The sequence below is a fragment of the Ptiloglossa arizonensis genome, chromosome 2 (assembly GCF_051014685.1).
Source record: "Ptiloglossa arizonensis isolate GNS036 chromosome 2, iyPtiAriz1_principal, whole genome shotgun sequence".
NCBI lineage: Eukaryota > Metazoa > Arthropoda > Insecta > Hymenoptera > Colletidae > Ptiloglossa > Ptiloglossa arizonensis.
This window is the reverse complement of record NC_135049.1, coordinates 12,069,650-12,088,108: the sequence shown is the minus strand read 5'-3', so window position 1 is coordinate 12,088,108 and position 18,459 is coordinate 12,069,650. Positions and strand designations below refer to the sequence as shown.

General features: G+C 28.9%; 2 protein-coding genes across 7 annotated transcripts in view; one reads left to right on the top strand and one right to left on the bottom strand.

Moving 5' to 3' along the window:
- The window catches only part of LOC143143138 (endoplasmic reticulum aminopeptidase 1), a 74,024-nt gene extending 55,565 nt beyond the window's left edge, over window positions 1–18,459 (bottom strand). For 4 of the 6 annotated variants that reach the window (XM_076304073.1, XM_076304080.1, XM_076304076.1 and 1 more), the window contains exons 1-2: window positions 18,388–18,448; window positions 6,475–6,992 (exon numbers count right to left, since the gene is read on the bottom strand). The gene's annotated coding sequence lies outside the window, so the exon portion shown is untranslated. Of the gene's footprint in view, window positions 1–6,474; window positions 6,993–18,387 lie in introns of all 6 variants that reach the window. The other 2 variants (XM_076304074.1, XM_076304075.1) reach the window with 1 other exon arrangement.
- LOC143154814 (protein SLC31A2) lies at window positions 6,708–12,535 on the top strand. Its single transcript, XM_076326804.1, has 5 exons — window positions 6,708–6,823; window positions 9,446–9,557; window positions 11,400–11,533; window positions 11,612–11,671; window positions 12,232–12,535. Exons 1-5 carry the CDS (start codon window positions 6,708–6,710, stop codon window positions 12,428–12,430), a joined length of 621 nt encoding a protein of 206 aa, XP_076182919.1. The 3' UTR covers window positions 12,431–12,535.

Genomic DNA, 18,459 nt, shown 5'->3' with positions numbered 1-18,459 from the left:
CTTTAATTAGTAATTTTAGAAAATGCTATTGTTAGAAAATCAATTTGAGATTATCTAGAGTACGATCTGCTGTAATATCTTATCTAAGAATCAACAGAAATTCTTTAGAGTGAGTTGTTATTTAGAATATTGTATATATATTGAGAATTTATCGTTAGCTAATTGCATGTACTAACAAGAATGTTCTCTTTTGCAAACGCGAATTAATTTTATATTCACCGAAGTGAAAGAATATTTTTCCCAATTTTTATCAGACAGATCGCAAATTTGTAAAAAAAAATTCGTGGAACATGAAATTTCAATTCATTTATACCAATTAAAATAGTTTCTTACTTTATGATAAATATTTATTTTTAAAGTCAATCGAAAATTACAAAAATTCTAAACTAGTTGAATACAATAATCTGTTATTTGACGAATCCAACACTGATGAACATGGTAAAATATTATTTATCAACCTAATCATTAACCCAATCTCATCCTATCTCATCTTATCTTGATGGAAGATTACTTATTGCCATGACATAGATTCTATAGAACAGCTGATAACTTTCATATTTTAATATTTTGTGAGTTCTGAATATTTACTACAAATAGTTACTGCTAATCTTTGTGTAAGAAATAATAGGTATATCCATTTAGTCCACAATACTGCATAAACAGGACCAAGCTAGCTTCGTATAATTTTCATTTAGTCTAATTAAAGGGGACAAATGAGCCTAACTTCTGAATTTTTTCAAATTTTCAAATTCTTTCCTACTATACAAACATGGAGTTTATTTAAAACTATTGTAAAAAGAACGATAAACGATTTTGATAAGCTGAAACAATTTTTACTTGATACAATATATACCGTGTAAGCAAAAATTCTTCGAAATGTGTTTAAACATCCTGTGAAGACTACAACCTATTAAAATTTGAGCAAAATTCGAAATGATTTTCCATTTAGTGTTCATTTTCGCGTGGATCAACCCATTTAAAAAAAATATCATTCTAATACAAGATTCTGATGTTAATTAGATAATAATGTTAACAAGCACTTATGTAACTAGGAAAATATACTAATAAAAACCAGTTATATATTTATAAAGCGGTTAAGTTTTTATACTAATGAATAGTTCAATTGAAACAATATTTATAAATGCCATGATTGTTCAATTTTAATTAATAGTTTAACTTGTAGTTAGTAGTTATTTGTTGCAATCTTTTGCTCCTAATTTGAGTTAATACGTTAAAGGGTTGTATAAGTATTCGTAGAGAAACCGAGTGAGAGAGAATATAGATTGACAGGAATGATTTCGTTCCTGTTTAGATACTATGACTGATTCGATAAGTTTCTCGTAATGAAAAAATAAATTGATACTTGGACATGCGTAATAATCATTAGTATTTTGAAAATTATTTATAGCGAAAAGAACTAATTTGTATTTATTAACCCTTTGCACTCGAAGTTTTTCTACTACCAGAAACTAGCACCTCAATGAAATCCTTCAAATCGTGTAATTAATTTAAAACGGAACATTTTCATATCAACATTTCATATACATATATTTATATCTTACAAGTAATTGAATTTTAATTTTAATTCCAAGTCACGATGGTTTTCCGAATTGGAGAAAGTACACCGAATTAAGTGGCGATCGAGAATCGCCTCTCAAGTGGAAAGAGTTAAAAATAATATAACTCCACTTATATTCATTTCTATCCTGATAAATTCTATATAATTTCAATTTACCCAAAAACAAGTCATATTATATTTAAAACAAGCATAACCTTTATTTATATTTGTTTAGATTGTCGAATTTATTTATTACAAATCAGTAGCTGGGATTCATTAAAAATAATAAATATTCAATAAAAACAAAATGGCGAATCCTAAATTAAATCATAGTTTGGATTAATCAATTGAGAGTCTTAAGAGATTTATGGTAGACTAAGGAAACTCTAAAACTAGTTGTTAACTCCGATAAAAAAAGTATTTATTTTTAGTTAGGAAATTCTAATTATCTTCAAATACAAATATCTTGAGGTTTAATGATCAAACGGTGTAATTATTAAGTCGTTGAATTTGTTTTTTGATACACTATAAGAATGTTAACAAGAAAATGAGGTTTCATTTTAAAAAATATCCATAACCTTAAAATCTCATTAAAAAAACTGACCTTGAAGAAAATTCATTTCACCACTACATATGCCCTCCGAAATAATCTGACTGTATTCCGAAAAATTTTTTCATCAACAATACACGAGGCAAATATTAAGGTTATCAGATTTAGCTGAAACGCGCTGTGTGTAGTATTATTAAGCAATTACATTTTTATTTAGTATCAGTACTTATTAAGTATATAAATATTAATCAAATAATTCAAATCAACACTACACTAATTAGGGACTCAATTATAAAATTCTTAAGTAGTATATAATTGTACATTATTTAAATTGTTAAAGATAAGACCTCTTGAAGGAAACTCAAGAACTTGTTCCACATATTTTTTCCTTATCAGTCAAAAGTTTGACATGTTTTTCGGATGTTATTGTTAGTGTAACCTTAAGAAGTAATGTCATTATTAATCGGTATATTATCTTATCTCGTGAAATATATGTATAACTATCTGCCTAATCTATACGTTGGACGAGATTATATTATAATTTATAATCAATTTCAGGAGAATGCTACGAAATAGAGATTTCTCTTGATTAGTTTGGTAAAAAATGTATTGCACATAAATAATGTAAACCGTTGTTAAGATATGACGAGTTTGTGATTGGATAATTACATAAAGTTCAGCAAAAAATTCATTAAATTTTCCATACTGCCGGACACTTTAATTAATTCTACGGAAATTAATTGGAATTTCGTGATCGAACCAGAACTGAAATCTGTTCGGAGACCAATAATAGGTAATTGTTAAGTTTCATAATTTTACGTTGAGTCCATTTTAATTTATTCTGGTACAGAAAAACATTACGCACTCGATTTGATTATTATTATCATACACTAACTGAATTATCCAACATTATTCAGATAGGAGATAACTTTTAAGTATAAAAAGTATTTTAGGGTGCTTCGATATACAAGAATATTGTTTAAATGACCAGAGCACAAATAAACAGAACTTTGCTGCTACACATAGTCGTAGAAGGGATGACTAAAAACATTTATGTAGAACACAAAGGCCTCTGAATTTAATTTTCAAATAAACAGGGCTTTGCTGCTACATATCGTCGTAGAAGGGATGACTAAAAACATTTATGTAGAACACAAAGGTCTCTGAATTTCATTTTCAAAAACTTTTGCCATCTAAACTTTTGCTATTAAAGCAACCGTAGCAAAATGGCGTTTACCGTAATTTTCTTGATACATTCACAAACAAATTTAATACGTCGATATCAGTGAAAACAATATAATTTTAAATTAATTAAAATAAACGTAACACGAATATTTTATTTGTAAATCTCAGGCACAAAAATTCTCTTTTTTTAGTCAGTTTCAAACAGTTTCGATACCAATGATAAGAAACAACGCTTTGTATCCCCTATATGTGCTATAATGACTATCCTCTAATAGTAATACCCTTTAATGTTCCTTCTCTTGAGAAGAACATTGTGTTCATAAATCTATCAATTAGTTTTTAACAATATAATTGTTCCTGCAATACCATTTTAATTTTTTACCCGAGTACGCAGAAAAAAAGAAATGTTTTCAAATAGGATATTTTCTTTAAGTATGAAACAATAGCAATTTTATTATTGAATATTTTATGTTATAGTACGGAAAAATGCTTTTATAAAGTATCTCGCCATTATATCATTAAGATGCAGTTCACAATCGCTGGTTTTACTTTTAAGTATAGTTACTCGCAATTATTACTTGATATTATTTATACCTTGTACTTTCGATAGATTCTTACAAAACCAAAATATTCACCAAAGGTATTTAAATATATGTGTTTGTAGTTTTATTTATTGTATCATCATTTTCCATATTTCGTGATAACCAATTAAAATAGTATTTATGATTCAAAATTTGTTTTTCTCCTTTATATCTATTGTTATCGTAAAATAAAGCCTGGAAGAAAGTATCTCGAAAACTTCATTCGAACATATTTATTTTGATTTATAATTCTTGTTTACTGTAACTTATATTCGACGCAAATATTGAAATAAAAGTTTAGTCTTTCCAATGAAATAAAATTTTGGAAGCTATTTAAGTACTGTAGTTATCATGTTTAGTCTAAATTGTTTAGAAGTGACAATGTTTAGTCAAAATACTTTCAAACTGAAGTTAAAAATTAGAGGTGACGATTCTGAACATTTATTAAAATACACGTGTACATGGGGTGCATATAACGTGTATTAAGGAATGAAAAATCCGCGTCCTTAAAATACAAGTGTATACGGAACACATGTACCATCTATTAAGAAATTAAACATATGCAGTTTTAATGCACGTGTGCACGAATTATAAATGCAAATGTATTGGAATATTTAAGTTTGCATACATGCCAAGTACAAGTATGTAAATGTGTTATGTGTAATACAAAATACACGTGTAATCGTACATTAAGAATTGCACGGTTTAAAGTTCGGAGTTGATAATTACACGCGTATGCATGTAAAAATGTCTTTTAAATATTATTCCTCGACTTATTCGTTGAATATCAAATAATTTAAAGATCTGTGTGATTCCTAGGTTCCATTTAAAAATCATAGAAAGGTATTTCTCAGAAAAAATTATAATTGATATACTATCGAATGAACTTTAAAAACATATTATATACAGTGCCAAAAATTGTTTAAAATATATCTTGAAAGCAATGTATTTATCGTATCAAATGTTTACAAAGATTTATATATATATATATATATATGTTCATGAGAATGTTTATTCTTGCACAAGACATTTCTGTTGCATTTCGGCCAATTCACTATGGTATGCACATAATTGAACAATGCAATTACAAAATTGCATTTCTTAAAACTTGGTGACACACCCATACAATTATCCTATTGTCTTAATACGATATATTACAAAAAAATTAGAAATAAAATGTTCGTCTTGTTCAAATGGTCAATTTGTGTTTACGAATTTAGACTGTTGAATGTAATTAAAACAATTCAGAAAACTGTTGCATACGGAAGCGTCTACTTTTTATAGCGACCATTTGTCAAATACGACAGAAATTATATGTTTTTCGCGATTAATTATGATGTACAGGTTAATATCAGTTGCGGTGATAATAAGTTACTTTGTTACATCTTGCAGACGTATTTGATTATTGGCATTGAATACTGGCTCTAAAAAATGTTTATAAATACGATGTTGCGTGATGAAAAGCTATGCATGCAAATGAACGAAGGCTAGATGAAACTTATTTTTAATTTCTGGATATACTCGACACAAGACATATTCAAACTCATCTGAAACTATACTTTATATAGTACATAATATTACATGCTTCAGAATATTGTAATACATAATATTGCATTCACGTCCAGAATATGATTCTAAATCGGTATTTTTTCACAAATGAATTTAGTTAACTGCGTTATTGTTATTTAAGTTTTTATATTTAAATTTTAATAAAGGTTAATCATCCCTAAAATAAAAATTGAAAATACAATATTTTTCTTAATGCTAGAAGCGAAATAAAAGATAGCATGGATAATCAAATTTTAATAATCTGTCATTTTGTACATATTTTCTGTACGATATCTTCAATATATTCTACAAAAATATGAAAAATATTATCATAAACCTCTTTTGATCAACTTTACCGTGGAAAATAAACATTAACCTTAAATAGCACTATATTTTGGTAATAACTTTTAAAGAATTTATATAAGCTATTTTAACGAATTATGCAAATTAATTGACTGCAAAATATCATTTTCTGATGTAGATACATATACACATCTTATGTTCGTACATTTCGTATGAAATACTACCATTGTTCATATTCGATAGTTTAAATTTATATATCCAATCGATTTCCCAGTTTTTCTACTTTTTCCCATGATTCTCAATGTATGGCGTACGCCACGCAAGATTACGTAGATAAAGAGTTCTTCTGTTAAAAAAAAAATAAATTTTGAATAGAAACAGAAATAGTACGCCACTTTTGGTATGATTCTAGTTCTTCGAGCTACATAGGTAACAGATTTGTGTGCGCGTGTGATATACGAACGGTACATCGTGATAGAACGTTGACCCTGCCCAGTCTCGCGGTCGAGAAATCCCTCCAAACGAACGAACGCAGTGAAATACAAAGAGTTCCATGACGACAAATATAGCTACGTTATATGTAAAAATACGTTTTTCATTCGCAAATACGCCACATCGTTAGCCAAAATTGACCGATCAATAGATTATCGATACGAGTCGTGATAGATTGCAATTGACGCGAGTTTACAAATAATGAGGTAAAATTAATTACACTTGGAAGAGTGAAAGCGTAACGTACGAAAACTGACCTTTTCTGGACCACAGAAAACGCAAACACTCGTCTAAACACGTCAAAAGGATTTCTTTCATCTAGATAAATATCCAACAAGTCGTTTCTGTACGAAGTCCATCATTTTCCCACATCCGTACGTTTCCTCGTTCGTGGCTCTGAATGCAGGAACAGTGTAAATGCGAGGAGCCGGCACCTCACCGAGCTTACTCAAACATCGTATCGGATCGAGTAACGAGAAAACGGTATAGCATGTCTGTATTCGTAACTGCACAAATCGCGATTGCATCGCCGTCGACGATTAAACTTCACGAATTCAAGCTGCAAGACTGGGCTTTCCTTGCACAAAAAGAGCCACCATCGTTCATGTAAGCAGCCGAACGGTGAGAATGGCACTGAGGGGAGTTTGAGAATCGAGCGTGGCTAAATTTCCGGACGCAGGGAGGCGCGGCGGTCAGGATCAGCCACAGGTTGCGCCCGCCTCGTTCACGCAGGCCGGGCATCTTGGTTGATCACGAAGCGGGGAGGACACCCTCTCTGCCGAAGCGACAGAAAAAGAAATCGATTAACTTAATATCTAGAACTGTACACTTCTCTCTCGACATTCACAGTTGGAGCGCCACGATTTCGATCACTTTTGGTCATGACTCCGTCCATAGGCGTATCGTCGAACATCGGGACACGATATACGATTATTTCTCTTAGCGGCGAGAACACGTTCGTTGTTCGATGCTTCGATTATTTTTGTCACGCAATCGACCAGTAAAGAAAGCTCGACTCAAACTCAGTTTCGGTACGCGACACGTTTCGAATAATCCCAACGAATACGATCTGTTGCGTATTTCGTTTCTATTGTTCGACGAGAAAATTTCGTACAAAGGGATGTGAAAATTATTTGATTCGAAGAATAGAAAGATACGTCGCAAGGGTTTGCGACCCCCTTTTGGTCATTTTTTCCTTTAAATGACAGTTTATTTATTCAAACTTTTTCCGATGAGCTTTCCGTTTAACAGGACGTTATATTAATGGTTTCAATCTAGGCGACAAGTCCGTCGCCTTCCCCATAACCTCAATTTATATAGCTAAAGAGAATCGATAACGATGAAGACTTCTTCGATTAAAACGAAAACGAAAGTATCCGTTACAGTTTAAAAATATACAGATATTAGAATACAACAAATATCATTTCAATCTGCGACAGTAGAAAAAAGACAGGAATAGGAACAAAAATAATAGTGAATAAACCTAAAGTGTTCGAGATAACAGTTATTGATAATTGACTGGAAGAACAGTTCCTGCGATTAATAATAATTGTCAACAAATTCCCAAATTATGAATTAATAAATAAGAATGGTAGTTTAATCGTAATTTATTTTTATTTTTTCAGAATACTGACAATTATTACATTGTATCGAGTAGAACATTTTAATACTTGTATAATTATTTTTATTTCTTCTTAATTTATAATCAAATACAGGAGTTTGTATAAAAAAAACTCGAAGCAGTTGTACATTCCAAAGATGTATTCGATTTAAAGGAATATTTTTTTTAAAGTGTTAATTCCAATGGCATGGATATCTTTTTCAGGAAATATCTCTACATTTTTATTCCAATTGAGAACGTGTAGCATTTTTTAGATGCAAGTTTAAAATTATGCAGTGTATTGTCTTATAACAATTCAAATTAATTTATAATTTAGTTTTACTTCGCCTAAAATGATCTCAAAGAACGAAAAAATGTTGTTTTAAACTACAATAAAATACTATCGTGTCAGTGTAAATAAAAGACAAAAAAAAAAGTGGAAAAAGTGTATGGAGTATTAGAAACACTTTGAATATAATGCGATGTGCATTTAATGGACCAATGGGATTAAATTTGTTTAGCTGTTTCCTTTAGTTATAAATCTACCGACCTCTAATATGTTATCTGTTTATAGACAAATACATAGTTAACAAACAATGATCACTATTTAATAGTGTACAAACAATATTAGGAAAATCATTAACTGAGTATTAAGCTTGACAAACAAATATTTATATTCAGAGTACGAATGAAACAAAAATTGATTTCTAAGCGGGGACTTTTTAAGAAGGTATTTTTCATTGGATTATTTTAGACAACGCAAACAATATAAATATTTATGTACAATTCACCTCGTTTGATCCTCTTCGTTCTTCAAATTATTATAATTTTAGAATTACTGTTAATCTTCTTCAAAATCAATATTTATGTTTTTTAATCTGTTGCTAAAATCTTTCAATGTAATGCGTGTTAATAACGTAAATTGTTCTTTTCACTTATTAGTAGCAGAACAAGTACAAATATAATTGTTTCTTACATCAGACGACTAACTATTTATGTCGAGGAAAGTGCACGCAACTTTAAAAGTAAAACAATTAAATACATTAGTTCGATGTATTCAATGGATCATTTCTCTAATTTTAAAAATGTGTATAAAAATCTATAAATTTCTGCAAATATTGAAACTATTTAATGAAAAAGTTATTCAATTTCAACAATTTATCAAATGAGTATGATAGAAAATCTGTTTAGTAAATGTAGTAAATGTCTGAATACATACATTACATAAGATGTAGATATCAGTAAATATAAACATTCTTCATGCTTACCAATTGGAAAACATAAGTCAAAGTAATGCTTCTTCGTTCTCATTATAAATTATAATTTAATTTTTTCTAATGCATCTTAAAGACATATCGATTACACTACGTAGTCGTGACAGAGTTTTTAACATTCATTCCATAATTTCTTTGCAACTGTATATTTGGCTTCAGAATGCTATGTATTTTGCATACAGTATATTATTTTGAGTAATTAGTTGTTACATTCTTAGATTTTCTTATTTCTAGGAATAAATTATATACTCGTTCTTAAAATATTATGTACGAAGATTATTCGTTAGACAAGATGGAGGATATTACAAGAATACTGTACAATGTCATAATTTTGTGTCATTTGAATCATTTTAGGTTACAATTGGATCTACTATGGTGTGGGCAAAATATAATCAATTGGAAAGCTGTACCGAGATTCGAACTCGACTACTTCAAACGATTAAGTTATTCATCCTGGGCACTTTGGGTACACAAAAGATCAAAAGATTGCTACAGGCTCATGAGTCAAAGCATTTGTACGTTCGAAGAAACTTCTTTTCGAATAAAATTAAATTTTCAATAAATTTATTCAACGGTTAAAAGTTCTTTTTCTATTTAGAAATCTTTTCGTGGCGGTATATAATCCATGTATATATTCATTTTGTACACATAGCAAACTACAAATATAATTATGTATTATGATTCGAATAATCGTTACATTTGTACCGAATAGATAATAGTAATGAAAATATACAGAAGTAAAATAAACAGAAAATTGCAAGAATGACGAAATGATTAGTTAAAAAGTATCAGTTTACGCAAGTACCGTACATTATAAAAATAAAACTTCTTATCTGGAAATCTTTACATATCATTGCACTACTCACTTGTAACCTACTTATTATTTATAATGATTTAAACTTATACTCGTAACTTACAAAAATATACTTGTCTCACAACAGTTAAATTAGAAGTCGAAGCCGTGGTAACTTATTCACTAATTTATTAAACCGAAGCTGTCGCACATTTTACAAGTCATACACAAAGTTTCGTTTTAAAAGTGCAGAACTGCATGCTACATATAATGAACACTCGTGAGTTTCCAAACGTTCCGTTGAACGTTTCATAGAGACGCAACTTTGAATCGTTCCCTGTCATCAGCTCAAACCAAAAAGCCCACATTTTCTACGTCATATATTCCATATAGAGTTTATCTTGGTAGAAATCAGAATAAACTGAATTATATTATTTTTGTTAAATACAAATTAGTTCTCTTCACGATAAATCATTTGAAAAATAATAATGATTATCACGCATATTAAATTGTATTCATTTTTCCCTTACGAACAACTTATCGAATCAGTGATAGTACTTAAACAGGAACGAAATCATTCTGTTTTTTAATAGCTAACATTTGATTAGAAATCTACATTCAGTTGATCTCTCTCGTTCAGTCTTGTTACGTTCGTCGTTGGTCTTTGTCACCGTTTTTTGCCAACGTCGATTGTAGTTTGCGATAGCAGGATCAGCGACAGATCGTGAGCGGAGCGTCGATCTAAACAACTTGTGCCTTTTTTTGATGGCACTATAATGGGGTCGTGGGAGGCTTTGGAAGATTTTTTCCACATAAAAAAAATGGTGACAATACCGTGACGCAGATCGAATTGTTATAGCGACCGTAGAAAGTTGAAAAAAATATGATCTAAACGATTTATATAAATAGAATATGTTTTTGAATATATCGCCATGATTATCGTGATAGACGTGCAACCGAATTGCAGGAATTATTCGAATAGGTTTATCTTATGGACGTAACAGATTATGGGATGCTACAATTTTGCCAAAAAATGCTACAAATTGTATTACGAAAGATACAAACTTGTTCAAACTAATTTTATATCATATAATAATATTGAATTTTCCTTTTATAATTCTTATACATTCGTCACTTTTAATGAAAAGTTATACATTTGTCACTTTTCCTTTTATAATTCTTATGCATTTGTCACTTTTAATAAATAGTTGCTCTATGTATTGCTTTGATACTTTACATATTTAGTAAATATTTTTTAGTATCTTTATTTAAAAGAAGTATTGATATATTTTCAATTTACTTAAATGATAATTGGTCGTATAGATATGTTATCTGTTTGATAAAGAGGTCGAGTAAGAATGTTGTGCTCAACGACTTCATAAGAGTGCATGCAGTCTGTGTGAAAGTGTAAAATTACTATATATTTGTACAAAATGAATGTAAGTGATAACAAATTGTACAATGTTTAAATGTAAATATTGTGCTTTTTCAGTTCATTAAGTAAATTTATGTTAGATGTTCTTTCATATTCGTGAACACGAAACTATTTTATTTGACAAATGGTATGTAGTTGATTGGCAAGGGCTTGGGTCGTCAATGATTGGAATTGTTCTCTTAACATCCATCTATGAAGGATTAAAAAGTTATCGGTAAGTGATTATGCCTATAAAATCAGTCATGAAATTAAGTTTGTAGTAATTTCTTTGCTCCTCTCTTATATTTTATAGTGAACATCTTTACGTTCATACTCCGCGTCTTTGGAGAAATAAGGAAAGAAAGTCGAGAACGTATGTATAGTCATATTTCTGGATATTGCTAATTACAATAGTAACATCTACTATTGACCCATGTAAACGTCTCTTAAGAATACGGATCCTTTGTTTTACTACATTCTTATATTCTTTTGTGTATTTTATTTATATTTTATTATTTGTATTATTATGTTTTTATATATTTTATTTATGTTTTATTATTTATTATATCGTTTTATTTCGTTATATCGAATATATTATTTTATTTAAATTTCTCTTGGTCACGTTAAAATCTCAAATTACTGTAATAATCTTTTTATAACATTTGTTATGCATTATTGCGTGTTTTATAAAACACGTATTAATTACTTCCAGCATGTAATATTTTGTTCTCAGGATTTAAATAATCATATTAATATTATACAATTATAATATTCTTAGTTATTTAATACTTGTTTGTACTTTCATACTGCTCGCAGTAATGTTAAATAAATATACATTTTTATAAATATACTTGAATTGATAAGTCTAAAACTAATTGATACATTAGACTTTTTTATCAAAGTGAAAGTGCATCATAATTTACTTTGTTTCAGGGCATTACTCTCTTCCAAGATACATCTCCTTCAAACATTAATTCATGTCATACAATTGATTATAGGATATTTCCTTATGTTAATTTTTATGACATACAATGTTTGGCTTTGTTTAGCCATAGCACTTGGTGCAGCCCTCGGTTATTGGCTATTTTCTTGGGAAAAATCCAACGGTGATAATATCGATTGTTGCTTGTAAATCCTACATTGTATCGCATTACATGGTATACCGTTAAACAAAATGAAATCTTGCACAAAAAGGTGTGCATTCGTAACTTATTAAAGACAAATTAATATTAAATGTATGTTATTCATTATATATTGAATAAATTACTTATATACATATGTACGTATATTCGAAATGTTTTATAATATGAAAATGGTACTAAGGTATACAGAAAAAATGATGTTTCATACAATTAATATGTAACTTTGTAACATACAATATGCAATTTTGTTACATACAATATGCAACTTTGTTACACAGAATATGTAACTATTATTGATGCAATTTTTCATAATATAGTTACATCCAATATAAAATATAGTTTTGATAAATGTTTTCTCCTTAAGTATAATTTCTAAATTGTTATTATTATTGCGAAGAGCAATCTAATCAACTGTACATAAACGTTATCTAATCAGACTTTCCTGTTCATTGTGGCGCACAATCCATAATTCGATCCTTTGTAATATTATCATTGTAAGAGTAATTTATTGATCGGCAGTAAAATTTTGTGTATAATACTGAAATTATGAAAAAGTTGCAAAAGAAATCTGATAATCAATTTGAAGAAACAATTTGCGAAACAAACATGAGGCACGCATTTCAAAAAGAATTCAAAACGGTTAATGAAGTGATATTTGGTTGGGATAAATTAAATGCCATAGCATTTCTTATTTTGGTTTGTCTCTTCTGTATTTGGTGCGTAACATTTTTTATAACATATAAACCAAATGAGGAACAACATGAAAGTCATGATCATCATATGGGAATGCACGAATAGAAATAATCAGATGATTTATTCAATGTAATATTTTAAGGGTATGTAAAACATCTTATATTAGCTTTTTCTATTTGATAATATGCTTTTGCAAACAGTTATAGTGGCAATTTGTAAAATCGTGTTACAATAACAATTATTCATTACAAACTTAAATTAAATCAATTAAAGTTAATCGTTTGTAACTTCTATTAAAAAATTAGTTTATCATTGCTTACAGTAACGTCTTTGAAAAGTATTATTATTACTCGACTAATGAAAATTTACCCTCAATTATACCATTGAAATATTTTTCATTGCACTTACTTCTTAACTTTTCAATTTTAAGATAGTATGTACAATGTATATACAATACTAGTCAAATGATTCAATACAATAATTCTGTAGGTTTATTTACTAATATTATGATCTTACAAAGCCTACATTCAGTTTCAAATTTATTATTAGTTACTTATATAAAATAAGTTTTACTTTTATTTTGAAGAACATGAGTAATAATTTACTATTGACAAATATGTTTTGTTTCCAAATTTATTAAATTTGTTAACACAATTAATGTAATATTATTTGTTCAGGTAATTTAATGTTAATACAATAAGTTACTCAAATATATGCGTTAAGAAAAATTATTTGTTCGGTATTATATTAAAGCGTAGTGTTACAAAGTTCGTAAAAAATGTACCAACTTCAAAGACATGTAACTTTAAAAAAATTTCATATACTTAATTGAAATAATGTTCGTATGATTTTGTACACTCTGGTCAATTGATTTTATTACTTCGGTTTAATAAAAATAACAAATTGATTTAGAGGACGAAACCTTCCCAAATGATTAAAAATGTTTTAATTCCAAATAGTTTATGCTATCAAAACTGTTTCATTTTTTATGTACAAGATCGCTATTATTACTTGTCGCTGATAGACTTTACATGACTATAAATTTTTTTCGATTTTTGTGTTGAAGGTCACAGGGTAATACGTTTCACGATGAAATAGATCCAAAAACAAATAAAATCACGTGACTACAGCAGGGCTGTATGGACAAGACTATTTCTTGAATACAATAGAATTTACGAAAGTTACTATTTACTATTACAGAATAACACAAATAACTATAATCTATACTATTTTATAATTGTATGTATGTATGGTAATAAGAAAATATATAAAGATATTAAATAAAGTAATAAAAACAAACAGATATTTAACAAAACGAAAATATATTAAATAAAAATACAAAATAATCTGAAAAAAGGGAATCAAGACCTCTTTCGCATAGTGATACTACGTGTATTGCGATTCGTATATGATACCGATCGTAAATTTACTGGTTGTATTTAGAAAGGTTTAGGACCAATGCAGACAAACAACATTTCATGAGCGAATTTTTCTCTGTTGATGTGGATATTTTACTAACTGGAATCTGTATCAATTCAATTAGATTCTTTCGTGATTGTTATAAATAAATGTTATGATGTAAATACTCCTAATCAGATGAAGAAGATATATTCCTATTACTTCTTTTGAAAGAGGAAGAAAATACCAGGTTTGCAATATTCTGTAATACATCATAAAGTGTTTTAATTTTTGTATTACTCAAAAGTGATTTTCGTTAAATTTGGTTGTCATTTTAGAAGAAGGAAACTATGGATACATGACTTAAGACTTGAACAACTTCAAGTTTAGAACATTTTCTGCGTCGTTATTGGTTTCTTTTGTAATTTCATTTACGAATTGGTCCGTGAAAAATAATTTGAAATATTGTATAGGCTGCGCAATATTCGTAGGAACTTGTGGTCCAATGACCTGTGGCCATACAATAAAAGGTATTCTATGTGTAATATTTAATTCTTTCGTAACATCACGCCATTCATCCAAGTCTTCAAACAGATCTTCGTTTTCACCTTCAATAATTCTCATTCTTCGTCTATTTGGAAGAAAGTGTCAGAATCATTACCAATATTATCTTCCCCAATATCTTTTAACACTCCAAAATCGAATATATCATGAATATCACTTACAACAGCTTTAAATTCTCATCACAATATTTTTTGTTCTCCATGTTGTTAAGTATAGAAATGGACAAAAAATATTTTAATCATAATGTTACACACACTAAGCACGTTCTCGCTACAAATAATAATTGTCAATGCCAACGAAAACGTAACATCTACAGCGTTACGTTTTCAGACCGGAAACATTGGATTTATGGAAATAAGGGTTAATAGTTAGTAGATCCACTTTTAGCATTAATTATATGTTTCAAACGACTATTTATACTGTTTACTACATTTTTGGCAATATTTAGTCACACAGAGTTTTATGCTTCTAAAATTTTATCTTTTGAAGTTGCTTCGGGTATTATGTAAAACTTTTGTCATTTTTTTCTTATCATTCTCCATAAATGTCCAATTCAATTGACATCCGGACGCTGCAGTGGTATTTCCAACGTGTGGATTTTATTACATAAGATCCATTCCTTAACAATTTTTGCTGTACGTTTAGAATTATAGTCTTGTTAAAAATTAAAATCATCAGGTAATCCTAATTTTTTGGCACTTTCTTTCAAATTTGGTTTCAAGATCTGCAAATATTTGTTCATAATTTTGTTTACAAACACTAAATTCCGTATGTCACTTGTTGTGCATTCCTATACAATAATCAAACCATCTTCATAGTTTACTGTCGCATGCAAGCTTTGACTTCCATCTCTGTAATTAGTTTTTCTTCAAACAAATTTGTGTCTACTCGACTGAAAAACATTACGTTCATTAATATTCTCGAACGAGCTGAGATATAATTTTTTTTAGTCGAATGGATGCAAATTAGTTTAGAGAGAAGCTAATACAGAGATCGAAGGCAGAAACATGACTTTCAAGTTATACCAAATCGTCCGGTAATTTCACACATATACTTTCAACATGAAATAGACAACGATACAAATCTCTTGCAGAGAATTCGTGTCTCGTATCATAGTAAGATAGCCGTGATAAAGTCCCAGGCGAAAAAGACGTCGTTGAGAAATTTAAAACTCGATCAACGATCTAAATGCAAATTGCAACACGCGATTGAATTTGAAAGGGTACACGTCTTACGTTTGACATGTTTTTTTCTTTTATCTGCTATTATCTATATCTAGCGAATTACAACTACCTGAAAACTCTTTATACCTCTTATTAAATATTCCTTATGCTTGTTTTATTTCTACAAATGTGTCCATTCAGAAAAGTGTTAATTTTATTGTATGTGGCATTAGGTCTTTAAATTGTTTTGAAATTAAAGATACAATGCAATAAAGTGACCAGTGTGTTGGACATTTTATAAACATTTGGTAGCTCTGAAAACTGTCGAATATCATGCTCTATTTCTATATTTTCAAATCCAGCCAGTTTATAGCTATCTATTAAATTAATAATATTTTATGCCAACTTGATTTCTTTAGCATTACTATTACTCTCGGTGCCACTTTCAATAATTATATTCTTTCTTTAAAATATTAATTACATTAATTTGATTGATTTTCATTTTTTTGTTAAAAATATATCACTATATAGAATATAGATAATTTTCCACACAACTAACTTCAGTTACATCCACATAGAAATATATAAGTGTCAGTAATCTCGTTCTCATAACGATTACTTCAAACACAAGCGAAAAATATAGCAAAGTTTGTATGTATCATACTTTTATACATTTTCAGGAATAGTTGACTGAGGCTTTAAAATCAGATTTTTCCAGAGCTACTAAATTTTTGCAAACGTACAACACACCAGTCACTTTATAACATTATACCTTTAATTTCAAGATAATTTAGAAGACTTAATGCCCAGCAAAGTTAGCACTTTTCTGAATCAACACATTTATCGAAATAAAACAAACATAAGGAATATTTAATAATAGATATAGAGAATATTTAATAATAGATATTCAAGTAGTTATATTTCGCAATGTAGTTTCGGTCTAGATGCAAACTTTACAGTTTGCAAAACGATTTAGGAGGTTAAATTTATTATTCAAAAGTATGCAATTTTTGTTCAAACAATTTTTTTCTAGGTTTCATAATTTTCGAAAAATTTGAGGGAAATATTTTTTCGCCCTCAATCTTGAGGGCTGATTTCTTCTCCTAGATATGGATAATAATTGATAAAAAAAAATACGTAACAAATATTTTTCAAAGAACTATATCATATGTTAGTTTCATTAAAATCGGCGTTTTATGAGTTAAGTGATGTCCTGTTAGTCGGGAGTCTATATACTGGGTGTAGTATCTACAATGGTTCACAAAATTATTAGTTGTTTTTGAAGTTACGGAAACATGATTAAAAATGAAGTATGTTCAAAGAGACAAACGTGGTAAGGAAAATAAATGTGCTCAAAATCATTATTTTCGAAATTTAAGACATTTATATTTTGTCAAATAGACTCATATATTTTCATACAGCACCAAGAATTAATTGAATAATCTACAACAGTTTGTGCTTTTCACTATATTGTCCTAAGAAATGTTATCATAGATATTATAAAAATTGTATTCCTGGATAAATATTACTTAAAATCATGTTTATATTCGTATTATTGAAGACAGTTGTATGAATTTTCAGTATTTGAATAAGATTAGAAAAATATGTGTTTTCGGTACAATGTGTGCTTAGCTCAATGTGTTAGAAACATAAGAATAGTTTTAGACAAGAAATGTACTAAATGTTGAATAAAACCAAATGGATTTGTGAAAAGGCCAACTTGTTCATGATACTCTACTCCGTTAAATTTTTTCTCTGAAGAAAATTAATGAAACTATATTTATTAAGAGTTTTCACGATATCAAAAATGTAAAGTCACATATCATGGTCACGTGTTTCAATTATACACGTGTTTCAATATGTAGATGTGTTGGTAAACACACATCACTAATTTCAGGATTTGAGTATTGTATTAATACTTAAGGTGTAATGTAGAGAAAAGTTTATGATTTCATTTTGAAAAATATTTATGACCTTCATATGTCGAAAAGAAGATCGAATGAATTTTGTCTTTAACAACCATATTTTCCACGTCATCGTAGAACAACATTCAACGATATTAAACTTAATAATATTTCCATATCAACTAAAGCAAGAAATACTTTGTTGTAGGATTTTAGATGACTCACCTTGTATGCTGGTCTGAAACGAGAACGCGGAACGGTCGAGGGATTTGTCGCAACGATTTCCTTGCAGTCGGC

Bases quoted from the DNA above. Each gene is read 5' to 3' on its own strand.
- LOC143154814 (XM_076326804.1), top strand. From the start codon at position 6,708: ATGTCTGTATTCGTAACTGCACAAATCGCGATTGCATCGCCGTCGACG. The intron at 6,824-9,445 runs GTAAGCAGCCGA...GAATCATTTTAG, and splicing joins AAAGAGCCACCATCGTTCAT to GTTACAATTGGATCTACTAT. The intron at 9,558-11,399 runs GTACACAAAAGA...AATTTATGTTAG, and splicing joins ATTCATCCTGGGCACTTTGG to ATGTTCTTTCATATTCGTGA.